The following is a 16,853-nucleotide window of genomic DNA, read 5'->3' as shown; positions in this document are numbered from 1 at the left end:
AGTGGATACAAACACCAAACATGTGGTGGGGGTGGGTGGAGGGTTAGTATGATTCCATTTCCTTCAATGCAAGCATGCAGTTGAACATTTTGTAAATGAATAGTATTCATCTTAGTCATCTCAAATGTTACTAAGCTAAATCACATAGTGAAACATATTGTGGTGTTGTGGCAATGGCACTTGTTTTGCGACAATGTGTGAGAGTGACAGTTGAGAGGGTGAGAGAGAGTGGGGAATGAGCGACGGGCACAGGAAAGGAACTCTGACCAAAGCTTCCTGCTCCCGGCTCTCCGATAGATCCTCTCCAGCTCGTCCATCAGGTTCTCTGCAGACACACAGATGAGCGAGTTAACATCGGCAATCCACTCATGCAGCACAAGAACATGGCTCATGTTCAGTCTACTTCTTTCAACTCTATGGCTAATTGACTTGTTGGGAGGACTACTTCTTTCCGCAACACTTTGAGCCAGGTCATTAACTGCCAATACTAGTTCGACATGGATGGTTGCTACTAGCCAAAATCCAGTCATTAGTTCAATACTCCTCATTGGCAAGCTAGCATCTCAGCATTCTGTTTAACCTCAGCTTTGTAAAATCACTGCGGTCCTTAGCTCATGCCTATCAACTACGGGCTAAATAAAATGTTTTTCACCATACTTAGAAGTTACTGGTTTGAAAACTATACACAAGCTAATTTCACATTACAAAATGTGTTACCCTTAGGACTAGTCTTAAAGGAACCGTATGTAAGAAATGTATTTCAATTAATCATAAAATGGCCCTGATATGTCACTAGACCAAGTTTTGAGCTCAGCTTGGAGTGAGATTGGGGGGGGCACTCACTCACTAAAATGTTTCGCTTTGTGTGTAGAATTGAATAAAGTAAGTGCATTATTTACTAAGATGAGTGCACCATTTATTAAAATAAGTGCGTAAAACTTGCACAGGATTATCAGATGTGAAATGGGCCCCCCAGGCACAGATGTGCACAGATGTGAAATTCAAAATGTTGGTAACTCAGCTTAGTTAGGTCTGGGTCTGGGTCTGGGGGTTTAAAATAACCCCTTAAATAACAACTTCTGGTGAGATTTTTGGAAAGAAGCATTAACACTTTGAGACCTTGAATTTGTCATTGTATACATATATCTTGTTTTTGTTTATTTTCCAGGACAGTCTGAGATTTGTACCCATCTTGCATAGCTTATGTCTCTTATGTCAGCCTTTATATCAAGGGGAAACCATTTGTGTTTTTATGTCACCAGGAAGCATGTCAGTAGAAATAACTTTTGATATTTAGTCACTCAGTACATACATCTCGTAAATTGGTGAGCCATAGAATATCCCACCGTCAAGATTATTATATTTGAAAAGGACAGTTCATTATTTTTTGTTGCTATTACATTATGGTGGTTGGCAGCTCATTGTCTGCAGCAGTCCTGTATCTTTAGAGAAAAAATATGTGTAGTAGTATACTCGCTCACATTGATAATAAGCTAATTTCATTCATTGTTGACATGGTCCATGGACGCTCAGACGTCCCGGGACCTGATGAACACGCTGCTAAAAAGCACAAACGAGTGCGAAAGTTGCAGTCGTGACGACAGGGAAAATGCAGGCAGCCACGAGAGTGATAGGTCGTATAAAATGAACGTTGCTGATGTCTGGGTTAAACAAAGCTACAACGACACTTCATTATGTTTTCTTAATGTCCGACAGTTTAGTTTAGTTTATAAATAGGAAAATAATTTTGCCATAAAGTAAGCTAGGCCTACAGCGTTACAAGTGTTCGTAGAAAGGCCTGATTTACACACAATGTTAAAGTGCCATAAGTAGGCTGGTTTACCAAAATGACAAACAGTTGAATTTCTGAATAAAAATAATTTTGGTGCAGTTTTGACATCTTAAATGTGTAACCCCACATAAGCGCACAAACATAACGTGGTTTCAGGGAGGGGATGTCCTATTTTGGAATTTTACCCGGATACAACGAACACTATTTTTTGATTGGATGTCGGTGGCTATTTATGTTTTTGATTTTGCTGGTGAGTGGTGCGCTAGTTCTGAACCCTGCGATATATCCTCTCGTATCCCTGCGCGTCCTCTAATAATTATGCAGATACCTTGACATCCCTAGTAATATTTCTGCGTGAGAAATGCAAAGTGTGGCGTGTGAGCGTGTGAACTTGTTGAATTGAGTGTGTCTCACGCCCATTGCGTGAGACTTGAGAACCCTGCTAGACATTAAGAAATCATGTTCATTTCAAATACTTATATCACTGACAACAGTAGTCCGGCCAGGATATTGTCATTTAAAAAGTGAAGTTGCAGCCCTCAACTGATGTTGATGTTGTGTTTTTTCATGTCATGTTGTGTTTTGGCCTGATGCGCCACCCTCCACCTATCTACTAATCACGAAGTCAGTAGTGTTTCGGCATCCAGGTTGGCAACCTCGAGTCAGGGGGAGGGGGAGGGGATACACCGCTCTACAGTAATTTAAAAGTGATTGCAGTACCAGTTTTGGCCACAATCTTACATATGGTTCCTTTAAGGTAGATCTGTTCATAAGGCTAACAGCAATTATGAATCATCGGGTCCCTATGTATAGTGTAAGGAGAAGTTGGGAAATGTACATTACAGTTCTATTCACAATTTATTTATTCAAGACCTGATACATCCTGGTGTCACGTACCATCATTAGCAATAAACTGTGGACCTTCTTTTTGGAGGAGAACGCTGGCCAGCTGGGCTTGACTGGTCAGGCAGTCGCAGTTCTGTGAGATGGACAACAAACCGAGAAACACTGAATGCACAATAGAAGGCATGGCCACTGGAAAAGGCCACTGGATAAATGCAGTCTGACACTGCAAACGTGGAATATACTGGAACGTGGAACAAACAAACAGACATACACAGAGAGAGAGAGAGAGAGAGAGAGAGAGAGAGAGAGAGAAAGAGAGAAAGAGAGAGAGAGGATGACATACATGGAATTTCTGCATGATCTCTTGGGTAGATTTGTGGCGCCAGTCATCCATGTTGATGTCCGGCTGTTGCTCCAGGTCCGAGGCGTTGGGCGTGCTTGTCTGACGCTTCACCTTGGAGTGCTTGGGCAGCTCCAGCTCCTCAAAACTCTTAAACTCGGGGATCCTGGCAAGAGGGCATTGGGAATCATCTAAATCTCACAAAACCATAACTTTCAATTTCATATCCAATGCTTCATACTTAAAGGAAAATTCCGGTATTTAGCACTTTGAGTCTCTTTTCTGGTTTGTTTTGGATGAACTAGAGTGGTGGGACACCGAAATTTTGACGATTGGTCCTGTCTCGACTTTTCTGCCTCGTTTTGAATCGCCTTTACTGCTTCAGAGTGGCTGCAACAGGCATGCACAAACATGTCCTAAAACAACCCTTAACGTTCGTTTTCAAAACTGTGCAACTCACCGAGTGATTAGACAAAGCTGACACTACTATCTAAATCAACTTTTCAATTCAATCCAGCTGTAAATGCACAACACACAATGATCAGCTCTCCTATTAACAATGGTTGTTATATTATTTACACACACACACACACACACACACACACACACACACACACACACACACACGGCTGTACGTCTGTTCAAAAGAGATGGCTTACTCCGCTTCGTTCACACGCAGGAAGTCCAGTTGCTCAGTCACAGCCCCTGATATCAGAGTCTAGAAGATCACATACAGAGTGTCAAGTCATTGAATCACAACAAAACCAAAACAAAACACCAGTGACACAGTATGTAAAAAAGTAGGAGGCAGAGAGAGCGAGCCAGACAGACAAATAGCATTGACAGGGAAACACAGACAAAAAGGAAGAATCACAAATGATGGCAGACATGACATAAAAAGACACGGATGTGTGTGTGTGTGAGAGAGAGAGAGAGAGAGAGAGAGAGAGAGAGAGAGAGAGAGTAAAAGAGATGGGTGGGAAGATAAAGGCCAGGCTCTGACTCCTGCCAGTCAGCCGACTTTTATCCTCAGCAAGCAAAGACAGGGCCACTCAGGCCACAGAAGGCGACTGGCAGAAATCTCTTCTATCTCTTTATCATCATCTCTCTCTCTTTTCTAGTCTTTGCTTTGTGACTGGGGGGGGGGACTCTAACCATTATCTGTCTAAGCACGGCACAAAAAGCACAGACAGCACTTGTGTGGCCTTAAATCACCTTTACTCTGTCTTTCACGAAACACACAGACAGAGTTATATATTTCAAACTCACACGTTGTTTTTTCAGTTCAGTTACTTTTAAAAAAGATTGAGGATGTAATTTGTATGTGGTAAAATCTTCAGCAGAGTATATGTGAATAGGTTCTAAAACACATTAAATATTCACTAAATATCAGAGAAAATGAAAAATGTATTTACCTGAAGTCTATCCACATGAACTTTGACCCCTCCAATGTTCCCCTTCTTAAACGATGCCAGCATGTCCAGAATGGGATTGAAACGGCTCCCCCTGGTGGAAAATAATGAACATACTAAGACAAATATTATAACCTCAGCACTGTCAAATGGAGCTTGTGTGTCTACTACCGTGTTATATGTGTGTTCCTAAGACTCACTTGATGTTGTCCTCCCTGATCAGGACCAGGAAGAGGGGTCGGCCCTGCATCTTCCAGCACTGCTTGATGAACTGCAGTGTGTTCTGCACTCAAATGCATGTGCACCCACACACACCCACATGCGCGCGCACACACACACACACACACACACACACACACACACACACACACACACACACACACACACACACACCACTTTAAAAAACACTTTACTATAGCTGAACCATGAGTTTAAATCATCTGGCTTTATGGAATCAGACCTACCACATGACAACAATTCAATTTATGCATTGCTGTATTAACTAAAACATGCCATAGTTTAAAGCCGAGTGCCTCAGAGCGAATAAACTCAAACGAGTCTGCTCACCTTGATGTCATCGATCAGTAGCATGACGTCTTGGGACAGGTAGAAATCGCTCAGATCAAAGACGATGGGGTAGCACACCACAGTCTTTCCCAGGATGCGATATGTCTATGGGAGGGCAGACATAGTTCATTATCCCATGCGTACAACACAAGATGGATGACATTGAGCTGCAGCCTTATACATTACCTTGGACAGGTCGTAAAATAAGTCATACACACACACACGTCCAAAATGCATGCACACACCATTTTGCACTAATGACTATAAAAACTGGTTCTGATAAAACACACACGCACGCACTCGCACACACACACACACACACACACACCCACACACACACACACACGTGATGATGATTGCTCCTGGCAGGTAAATCTCTGTAAATGGGCATTTGCTGAGGTGCTGTTTTAAGGGGGATGATGGGCCAGGCTCATCTACTCGGCCATGCTGCCACCTCTGTTTGCCGAAACAATCAGCTCGTTTAATAGCTGACTTCCAAAGCAGACCAAACACCAGCAGGTGCTAAGCATACCAATCAGCGACGACAAATCTCAAGGTAAATGTTTAATCTCACCATCTCAGGTCGTTACAGAAAGCAACGCAACACAAATGAGAGAATTATCATTACCACTGCATCAAGCCAAAAGCCATCTGGAACTACTATAGCACCTCTAAAGTGTGATGTACCGGGTGTGCTAGCTGTGGGAGCATTTGGGTAGAAAAGCAGCACAATGGTTCCCTGTGGTCATATAACATTGTACGGTGTGTGGCCAGGAGGATGGTGAGGAAGTGTGTTAAAGTAGCTTATGGACGGTTCCTAGTAGTCACACACTGCTGTAGAGGGAACTATAAAACCACTCAGGAGTCTCCAAAGGGCTGTAGCCTGCTAGTGAGAAACAGCACTATGTGTACACTGTAGTGTATTTAGTGTGTAGTGTGTGTGTGTGTATGTGTGCGCATGTATTTAATGTGTGCTTGTATGTATGACAATGGAAGTGATCAGTGCTAATGTTTCATGGTTCATATACTGTACTGTACATACCCAAAATGATGTGTAATGTCTTTATAAATGGTCTGCATGTAAGTCTCTGTGTGTGTGTGTGTGTGTTGTGCTGCTGCCTAGCTTACCGCTGCTTGCCTGCTGTGAGTGCCTGAGTGACCTGTGTGCTGCTTGTCAAGTATGTCATACTGTACCTTGCAGGTACCAAGGCAGCCCACCGGTCTCTCAGGGCGGCCACTCAAACCAAGCTTGTTGTTGATGGCCAAGAAGCGGTAAGCCTAGGAGCCCAGACAGACACACACACACACACACAGAAAGAGGAAACTTATTCATATGCCTCACTTGTCTTCTTCTCAGTCTGCAACAGTAAACAGGCACAGCAGGAATTTGGTTCTCCAGCGCACACACACACACACACACACACACACACACACACACACACACACACACACACACACACACACACACACACACACACACACACACACACACACACACACACACACACACACACACACACACACACACACACACACACACACACACACACACACACACACACACACACACACACTTGTCCATGTCCTGAGAGGATAACCCACCTACACACATACACACAAACACCTAGACACACACAAAACCCTCTCATGCTGTTTTCAATACGGAAACTCTACAAAGTTCTATGAGGTTCCTGTGCAGAGAAGTAAAACTTGAGTTCTCCTTCATCACCCTTCATCAGGCGTCAGGCAGGCAGCAGCAGGCAGAGGAACGTACATTAGACACTCAGGCCTAATCCCCCCCAGCCAACTTTGGATCAGCTTTGACCCAGATCCTGCCTGGACCGGGACGAATTTGGGCCAGAGGAGGCCCGGATCCGTTGCCACATCAGCAGCTCTGTGTAGTCACATGCTTCTCCACGTTCTTGTGAAGTCTGACCTTGGCTGTGACCTTCCCCATGCTTCCCTCATTCATATGTAAGTCTGCTCCATATTTTCGTTTGAAATGTTAAATGGAAAAAGCCAGTGAGTGGGGGGGGGGGGGGGGGGGGGCAGGAGGTAAAGGGGTAGTGGGGGAATGAGACAGAGAAAGAAGTGCAAAATAAAGAGAGAGAGAAAGAAAAAGAAAGGAATAACGAACAAATGAAAGTAAGAGAGAGAGAGAAAGAGAGAAATACAAAGCAGCCTGATCAATGAGCCAGACCCAACCTCATTTTGCAAAAATTAATCAGTCACAAACACACACGCACCACAGACACACCTACAGCCCCACACATAGACAGACACACACACACACACACACGCAAAGCATGCTGAATCCACTTGCATTTCCCAACGGCTCATCTAATTCCCTCATTGCTGATGTGTGCTCAGCTCTGTGGCCTCTAATCTGTGGGGTCTGGCTCTTTCTCCAGCTGACTCAAGGAAGAGTGTGTGTGTGTGTGTGTGTGTGTGTGTGTGTGTGTGTGTGTGTGTGTGTGTGTGTGTGTGTGTATGTGTGTGTGTAGGAGGTCCACTGCCTGAGAGAGAGAGCACACACACTGCAGGTGAGGGGCCTGCATGCATGCCAACTCTGGGTTTCACAGAGCTGCAGGCACACAATCAATAATTCCTAACAACTCAACATGTGGGAGAGGAAACCAACACACACACACACACATACACACACACACACACACACAAACATACCCTGACTTAATCTGAATTTCTGTCATGTACACATGATGCAACTCAAATAAGGACCAGGTAAGAGTAATTTGAATATGTGGATGCTTGTGTGCACCCTCCCACACACACACACACACACACACACACACACACACACGGGGCAACAAATGTGCACAAGGCCAGTGCTGCAACACCAATTACTTGTCCTGATCAATTCACCGGAACCAGAATCGACTGTGACCAATCGATACCATCTCCACCTCAATGTTTCTCTCCTGGAAACACGTGTATGTGTCCTTCTGCTTGTATGTAAGTGTTTGTGTGTGAGAGAGAGTTTGGGGTGGCATGACAAAATGTGTGTGTGAGTATGTGTGTGTGTGTGTGTGTGTGTGTGTGTGTGTGTGTGTGTGTGTGTGTGTGTGTGTGTGTGTGTGTGTGTGTGTGTGTGTGTGTGTGTCGGTGGGGGCTGCTCAGCCACATGTCTGTAACCACGATCTTCCCTTGAGCTGCCACTGAAGGCCACTGCTACCACCTGGTCACTAGATGGCACTGTGTCGCTCTTGTTATCCGCTCTCTCATCAGGTTAGTCATCAGCCGTTGCGCGGCGAGGTTTCCCTGGACACACTGACTGCACTGGAAGTCAGACGCCGTGTGGAATAACGTGCTTCAGATGCCACATGCTCGAAAGGAGAAAGCAGGCGGAGAGAGAAGAGGGAAGCAGTAGGAGGCAGCCACACTCAACACATTTGCATAACACAAGACAGAGGTCTGCTCTGGGGTCGGGAGAAAAGGGTGGTGTCTGTGTGTGTGTGTGTGTGTGTGTGTGTGTGTGTGTGTGTGTGTGTGTGTGTGTGTGTGGTGGTTATGCAGAAGACCTCTGCACCTCTGGCTCACTGTGCATGGAATCTCAATGCAGAAAAGAGGAGGAGAATATGTGCGCATAGACACTTGCATGCCAACACACACACACACACACACACACACATGTAGCACAAGCTCATACATAGACTCGAAAATGCAATCAACGGACCACCATAGAAACCATGGCACCCTAAATACACCATACATATAGCATATACAGTAATACACAGCATCTCACATGAATAAACACATACCCATACTATAATAAACACAAATTGTACAAATTCAGAAACACTGCAAATCCATTCACTCACTTATATCACACATAGACACCAAAACGTGAGGATATCCACACTGCAACCACTGAGACAGAGAAACACACACACACACAGACACAGACACACACACACACACACACACACACACACAGGTTCAATAAAACCAGCACTCTGATAAATGGGCAATGACTTTGATTCTGTCTAAGATAAAATTTCCGTCAGGGATCAATAAAGTATCTATCTATCTATCTATCTATCTATCTAAGATAAATGCCTTCAAAGAGGTGGGCACATTCAGCTTCATAACATAGCCCTTTGGTTCCTTCTACCCCTCTGCTCTAGGGGGCGCTCTTGTGAGTATGACCACGCCCAGCAGTGGTTTCATAATGATGGGAGCTGCTTGGCCTTCAGGTGGTTTCTGGGTAAGAATCTGATAGAGTGTATGATGGTGTGTGTGTATGTCTGAGTCTCTGTGTGTGTGTGTGTGTGTGTGTGTGTGTGTGTGTGTGTGTGTGTGTGTGTGTGTGTGTTAGAGTGTATGATAGTGTATGTGTATGATGGTGTATGTGTGTATGATGGTGTGTGTGTGTGTGTGTGTGTGTGTGTGTGTGTCTGTGTGTGTGTTTCCTGTGGCTAGAGAGATGGCACACTGGTGAAAGAGAGTGCCGCAATCCTGTCATCTGACAGCTGTTGCAGCTGCCAAAGAAGAGCCTGAGGAAACAGGCCACCACTGTGTCCATGGTTGGGGAGGAGGATGACACATTTACCCTCCTGCGTGCGCGCGCACACACACACACACACACACACACACACACACACACACACACACACACACACACACACACACACACACACACACACACACACACACACACACACACACACACACACACACACACACGCACAACCTATACTTCATTTTTTTTACATGTGAAAAGCAAAACGCATATGCACATGCATGTACACACACACACACAAATACATTCTACGTAAAAACTATAAATAAATAAATAAAGATCGACACACAAACACATATGAAAGAGACAGGAACAGGCAAGTAGTCTGCACTGCACTCATCTACTTCACATACAGCTGAAAGAGCTGAGAGATGTGAGCACTGTGATGACCACTTCATGAGAGATGGGAGCACTGTGATGGCCACTTCAAAACCAGGCCAAAACCAGAGGAATAATGAAATAATCAGGAGAGCCTTTCCTAAATGCCATGGCCGTCACTAGGCCTAGATGGATACAGCCGTGGACTACACACTCCCTTCCGCCCCTCTCTTTCTCCCTCTCCCCTAAGACATAAATCTTGGTGCTGGCTTGATTGACCGGCAGTTTCCAAGCGAGAGTGTGACGGGCTAAAACTGACACACTTGTCGATGAGCTGTGCAGACATTTCAATCGATCAGTGGTCAGTCTCAGTGGCTTGCCTGTATTTGTGGTCAATAGGCATGGCCCGGTCAGTTAATCTGCCTGATGGATGGACGGGTGGCACAAACAGAGTGTTTGGAGTTTGTACTGTGTGTGTGTGTGTGTGTGTGTGTGTGTGTGTGTAGCGAGTATGCTGTGTGTGTGTGTGTGTGTGTGTGTGTGTGTTGTTAGGTAATTGCTACAGTATGAATGCTATGAATGTCTTTTGAGTGTATTCAGAGATTGCTATGCAGAGTGTGTGTACCTGTGTGTGTTTTACTTGTGTGCGTGTGTGTGTGTGTGTGTGTGTGTGTGCGTGTGAGACAGAATTCACACGCAAGTGCATGCTTTGTGCATAGGTGTGTACAGTATGTGTGTGTGTGTGTGAAGGCTTTGTGCATAGGTGTGTGTGTATGTTCGGTGTGTGTGTCAGACTGCAGAGGTGTGTTATACCTTGACCAGCTCTCTTTGGGGCCAGATCTGGATGGGCTCCACCTGTTGTGGGGTCTGTGTCTGGATGCCGTAGGTGTTCAGGAACACCTGGAGTCTGCAAACAGACACATTTCGGAAACGTTTGCACACTTGATCAGATCATTTTGACCAGATTCACTTTGATCAGATGACTTTATTTGTCACAAGCACAGTTACATAAAAACAATGGTGGTGAAATGTTGTGTGTGACAAAACAGCTCTGTACAGGATTGTGCATAAAAATATAAATATAATATTTTAGAAAAAACTCATTTGTTAACTCACTTATGCATAACTTCTAATATACAAATTAAGATAAGGTACACTCTTAAAAATAAGGGTTCTTGGGTTTTTTATAGAAATAGCAAATAACCATTTTAAAGAAAAAGGTTCTCCTCCTATATAAGGACATAGGGCATAGAGTATGTTGCAATATATACTTTCTTTAAGGGTTGCTCAATAGGATACTGATCCACCATCCCCCTTTTCTGACTTGGTAATTTGTGATTTCCAGTGTTCAGTGAAAAGAGCAAAAGATAAACGATTTCCAAAGGGCCTTTTAGTTAACCAAAGCACTGTTTCATGATGTCCTATGTTTGAATTTGAAAGAGTTTTTAAAAGGCCAGTTCAATCAATGTCAAATCAATGTCTTATCTCATTTCTATTACATTCACCTGGACTGAAAAGCCAGCTGGGTTATCCAATTACGACTTTAATTTCAATGTCATCTTACTGTGGTGGTGAGTAATAATGCCATTTGTCATAAAACTTCTAACATTTACACAGAACAGAGACCTTGTAACCCCATGCTAACAGAAACAAAGGCAAGGCCTCTAAAATAGCAGGGAAAAGACCAGAAAAAAGACCTAAAAAAGATTAGCCTCTCTTAAAAGGGCAGAATAAAGCACAATATATTAGAGATCAATAAACATAGCTAACTATAGAGGCATGTCTAAAAGAAAAGAGGAGGTTATGTCAAAGTGGATTTACATATCTACATGTGTATTTTAAAGTGCTTGGAAACGGCCCCAACACCAACTGACCCCAACATTCCATGCCCTAGTAGTATTTGAAAACGTCAAATTGTAAATGTCAAACTCTAACAACTCCATCCAACAAACACCAACAAATACGGAAGGATGGTGCACACTGACCCAACTATTGGTGCACACTGACCCAACTATTGGTGCACACTGACCCAACTGTTGGTGCACACTGACCCAACTGTTGGTGTTTGTTGGTGTTTGCTGGAGTTTATTTGGGCAGTGTGCAACACTTTTTATCTACAGCAACACAGACCACAGTCAGTGGACTCCGAAGTTATTCACTGGAAATGAACATGAGACCTTGGTGCCTCTCCCTCCACTCTGGAGCCAGATCACAGCAGCATGACAAGAGACACGCGAGACTTGAGAGGAAGCTCTGCCAAGGCCAAGGACAGGAGGCCTTTATTATGCAGAGCACTAGCAGGATGAAGAGCTGGCTGATCCAAGCCTGTTTTGAAGTGAGGAGGAGCAGGAGGATGGGGTGTTGGGGCTAGTGGGTGGAAGGTGAGCTGGGGGGGGGCAGTGTGGGGGTAGGTAGCCATGGCAGTGTTAGTCAGGAAGGAGGGGAAAGAAAGGGGATACCATGGAGCTGAGTGTCTGTGGACGCATGACCTCTTGACCTTTCTCCTTGTCTTGAGCACATGAATAATAACAGAACATGTATGGGAGGATGAGAGTTTAGGGAGTGGAGTCAGAATGGACAAGACAATGAGAAGCCACAGGAGGGAGAGAGGATGTCTCTCTGTCTTTCTCTCTCTCTCTCTCTCTCTCGCTCAAACACTCACACACACACACACACACACACACACACACACACACACACACACACACACACACACACACACACACGCACACGCACACGCACACTCACACTCACATGCCATTAGACCAAGTGTGGTCATGGGCTGAGTATAGATATGACATGACCTCCTATTACAGAGATAAAAAATCTATTTGAGGCCATGGCAACCCAATCTATCGGACATCCACACGATATGGAGGACAACACAGAGCACCGAACAGGGTCAGGCGTCTAGCAGGACAGAGGGGGCAATGTCATACAAGAGCAAAGTCCCTTACACACAGACATATAAACTCTCTCTCTCTCTCTCACACACTTTCTCTCTCACACACGTATAAACTCTCTCTCTCTCTCTCTCTCTCTCTCTCTCACACACACACACACACACACACACACACACACACAAAATTAAATTATAAATACATACCTTTGACTTTCAGCAATCAGGGAAACATGTATGACCACATCATTCTCAATAGGGCCCTGCAAAAGACACACACATACACACACACATTTATTAACTGTCTAACTGACTTCTCAGGGCAAGGGAGTAATTATCTCCACTAATGCCTATTAACACATACAGGCATATGAGAGATAGAGTGAGAATGGGAATGAGAATGGAGGGATAGAGAGAGAAAGAGATGGTATAATGAGGGAGAGAAGGTGAGGAGGAGAGGGGGGCACATAGGCAATATTCCCTCACAGGAGGTTTAAAGCCATAATTAATCAGGAGCATTGAGAGAAGAGAGAGGGAGAGATGGAGAGAGGAGAAGAGAAAAAAGGGGAGTGGGAGAGATGGAGAGGGGAAGGGAGAGAAAAGGAGAGAATGGATGAAGAGAGGAAGAGAAAGAAAGGGAGAGAAGGGGCATGACCAGAAGGAGAGAAGAGGAGAGGGAGAGAGATGGGAAAGAAACGAAAAGAAAGGGAGAGAGGGAAAGAAGGGGGTGAAGAACAGCAGAGGAGAGTTAAGGTGGAAAGATTGAGAGAAGAGAAGGGAGAAGTGGGAGAACAAAGAAGAGAGAAATGGAGAGAAGGGAAATGAAGAGAAGGAACAGAGCGTAAAAAGAGGGAGAGTTGAGAGGACATTGAGGGAAATGAGAGAAAAGAGGGAAATGAGAGAAAAGAAATGAGGCACAGGAGACAAAAGAACTTAGAAAAAGGTAAAATATAAGAGAGGAGAGGAGACGATCACACATGAGTACAAGAGGGGTGTAGTAAAGAGAGAGAGAGAGAGAGAGAGAGAGAGAGAGAGAGAGAGAGAGATTAGGCAGACAGAGTCAGACAGCACGATGGTGTCTGCCTGAGAAATATGACAGGAGTTGTGTGGGGAACAGACACACACTAATCCCTGAGAGGCCATGACACTGTTAACAGGGGAACTAAATGCAAAACAGGGCTGGCCAACAGCAACTACTCTACAACAACAACAACAACACACAGAATACAATATACACAGAATACAATATACATTTAATGTAATGACATAAACTCCATTTCCACCTTAGCAAAAAAAAGAGAAAATGACTGGAATGAACAAAAAGCATTGATTGAATGGCAGTAAAGAGGTGAGAACCAGCAAGAGGAAATCTGAGAGAACCTGCCTGCACTCCTGACTAATTGGAGACAGAATCCTCCAAACCATGCTGAGAAATCAGTCTAATTAACACGCATCTCCAGAAAAACAGATCAGCAGAAAAAGACAGGAGCAGGAATAGAAACAACAACCTGACACACAATTAAACAGCGTGAGGAGGAAACAGCAAGACCGGATGGGCTTAGAAATCAGATAATTTCCCTCTAATCTGCTCTTCCTCACCACCATTTTGTGTCGGCGGTGGACGGGAGAGAGAAAGGGAAACACAAGGTTTCTGATGACGAGGGGAGTGGTGGAGAAAAAACTCACACACACGCACACACACACGCACACACAGACACACACACAGCTCATGCACAAGCAGACACACATACAGAAAGCATACTTGCGTGTGTGCGTGCACACACACACACACACACACACACACACACACACACACACACACACACACACACACACACACACACACACACACACACACACACACACACACACACACACACACACACACACAGAAAGCACAGAAAGTACACACACATACACACACCAAAAGACAAGCAGACTGCATTGATGGACACAGATGATTCCATCCCACTCAGCTGCTGCGGGTTAATCTGACTCCTGTGCTCCATATGTTCACATGCATGTGTGTACATACTGATGGAAGCCACACAGAAACACCAGCTGATGGCCAGCCATCTGTGTGGATTTACAAACATGTGTCAACAGACTCAGCACAAGGACAGTAGGCACCGAGCTGTGATGATACCATACACAAACATGCAAACACACACACACAAAATTCTCACACAAATACTAATACACACTACACACAAACAAACACACACAAATACATACAGAATCAAGGCTCTCAGGAAGATCAATATTACACCCATAGACACACAAACACAGGATGAGTCTTAAGGAGCAGATCTGGGCAGTGGTGGATGTCATGCTCTGAGCGCTGACAGGGTCCTTATGTGTTGTCTCTGCTCTAATGTCTAATGGCTGTACCTCTCCTCTCTAATAGCACTCTGGTGTGCACACCAAGGGCCCCAGCCTTCAAAACAATGCTGAATATTACTCTCTCTCTCTCTCTCTCTCACACACACACACACACACACACACACACACACACACACACACACACACACACCTACACACACCAAACCTCACAGCAGAAAAGCTACGCCTGTCATCACAGGTCTGACAGATTAGGATAAATGTTCTCTCCTTCACCCATCCCACCGCTGAAGAGACAACAAGAAGGAAACTTGGGGAAAGGTGGAGTACACACACTTTGGGATACAAGTCAAGGTCCATTTTTATATATGTGGCGAAATATCAATTCTCCTGCTCTCTGTATGCAATTTGTGTTTTAGGAGAGAGTGGAGTGCAGAGAAATAATAATAATAATAAAACAAAAAAAAACAAACAAAAAAGTGTCTGGTTGTAGTGATGAGGATTATGCACACACCCACACAAAGACACACTATCACAGCACCAGCATACAATATGTGTCCTTTTCATCTGGAGGAAAAAAGATAAGTGGGCAACTACACCTTGAAAAAAGAATGAAGATAACTGACAAGAAGGACAATTATGTTCTGCCAATAGATACCAACAAAGGGAGGAATCATCAGAATGGTTCTGAGAACACCCTACATCATTCTGAGAACACGTCTTGATGTGGCGTGTACTGCCAGAAAGACCTCCCAGCACAGAGGACTGCGTCCACTTCTGCAGCTTTTTTTCCAGAAATCCCAGCAGATGGGGAAATCTCCCCCTCTTTCATATGTTCACTGTCTTCTCTCTGTCCATCTTTTTCTCTCTCTATCTCTCTCTCTCTCTCTCTCCATCTCTCTCTCTCTCTCCATCTCTCTCTCTCTCTCCATCTTTCTCACACAAGGATGTATAACACGCCTCTTGAGTTGCAGTGTGGGTCTGTTGCAAACACATCTGTTAAATGTGTCATGAAATATGTGATAGCTGACACTGTAAGCACATGTAGGCCCCCTCTCTCTCCCTCTCTCTCTGTATGTATGTGTGTGTACTGTATGTGTGTGTATGGTAGAGTGTGTGAGGGCAATGTACCTTTCTATTAACACCCATAAAAAGAATGAAAGTCCTTCCAAAATGCAGTGAGGTTGCTGTGACAGGCACTGTCTCATACTGTGCCCATCTCTTCCAACTCTCCCTTTCTCTCTCTCACTTACATTTTCTCTCCCTCCCTCCCTCCCTCCTTTCCCCCTCCCCTCATCTCCATCTCCCTTTCTTATGTCACACTGATGGAAGTTCATCACAGGCTGTCACTGTGAAGCCCTTCGCTATGTGAGGGAATCCTATCAGATGGAAGCCGGGGGTGTGTGTATGTGTGTGTGTGTGTGTGTGTGTGTGTGTGTGTGTGTGTGTGTGTGTGTGTGTGTGGGGGGGGGGGGTAGTGCTTTAAAATATGTCTAATGTTCTTTAAAGCGTCTGGGCTTTAGAAAGTGGCTGTCGCCGAAACACAATCCGGCGAGATTCCTCTAAATGTTAAGCTCTGCTGCCAGCTCGCCGCCAGCACCAGTCTCCTCTCGCATTTGCAAAGGGGGGGGGGGGGGGGGGAAAAAAAAAAAAAAAAAACCTTTTCTTCTTTTCAGGGCTCAAAAGTTTTATCTTTCAGCAGCTCTGGCTTTTATTTGATAAAGCGCCCCGTAAGCCAAATCAAACAGCACAGAAGAGCGAGAGGTGGCAGTGGGGGGGGGAGAGAGGGAGAGGGAGAG

The 16,853-nt window shown here is 44.7% G+C and overlaps 1 protein-coding gene across 3 annotated transcripts in view; it reads right to left on the bottom strand.

Annotated features, from left to right (window-relative positions):
- phkb (phosphorylase kinase, beta) overlaps nt 1-16,853 on the bottom strand; it is a 76,513-nt gene that overhangs the window by 8,043 nt on the left and 51,617 nt on the right. For all 3 annotated transcript variants that reach the window (XM_076287481.1, XM_076287480.1, XM_076287479.1), the window contains 10 exons: nt 12,922-12,977; nt 10,629-10,722; nt 6,152-6,235; nt 4,958-5,062; nt 4,591-4,673; nt 4,394-4,484; nt 3,638-3,696; nt 2,982-3,144; nt 2,690-2,771; nt 268-325 (listed from right to left, as the gene is read on the bottom strand). In XM_076287481.1, the coding sequence (XP_076143596.1) occupies nt 268-325; nt 2,690-2,771; nt 2,982-3,144; nt 3,638-3,696; nt 4,394-4,484; nt 4,591-4,673; nt 4,958-5,062; nt 6,152-6,235; nt 10,629-10,722; nt 12,922-12,977 (875 nt within the window). The remainder of the gene's footprint in view (nt 1-267; nt 326-2,689; nt 2,772-2,981; nt 3,145-3,637; nt 3,697-4,393; nt 4,485-4,590; nt 4,674-4,957; nt 5,063-6,151; nt 6,236-10,628; nt 10,723-12,921; nt 12,978-16,853) is intronic.

The sequence above is a fragment of the Alosa pseudoharengus genome, unplaced genomic scaffold (assembly GCF_046254945.1).
Source record: "Alosa pseudoharengus isolate Yale_2024_CS ecotype anadromous, Long Island Sound unplaced genomic scaffold, YU_APseudo_1.1 YU_APseudo_1.1_scf_16, whole genome shotgun sequence".
Classification (NCBI taxonomy): domain Eukaryota; kingdom Metazoa; phylum Chordata; class Actinopteri; order Clupeiformes; family Clupeidae; genus Alosa; species Alosa pseudoharengus.
This window is presented reverse-complemented; position numbering and strand designations above follow the sequence as displayed.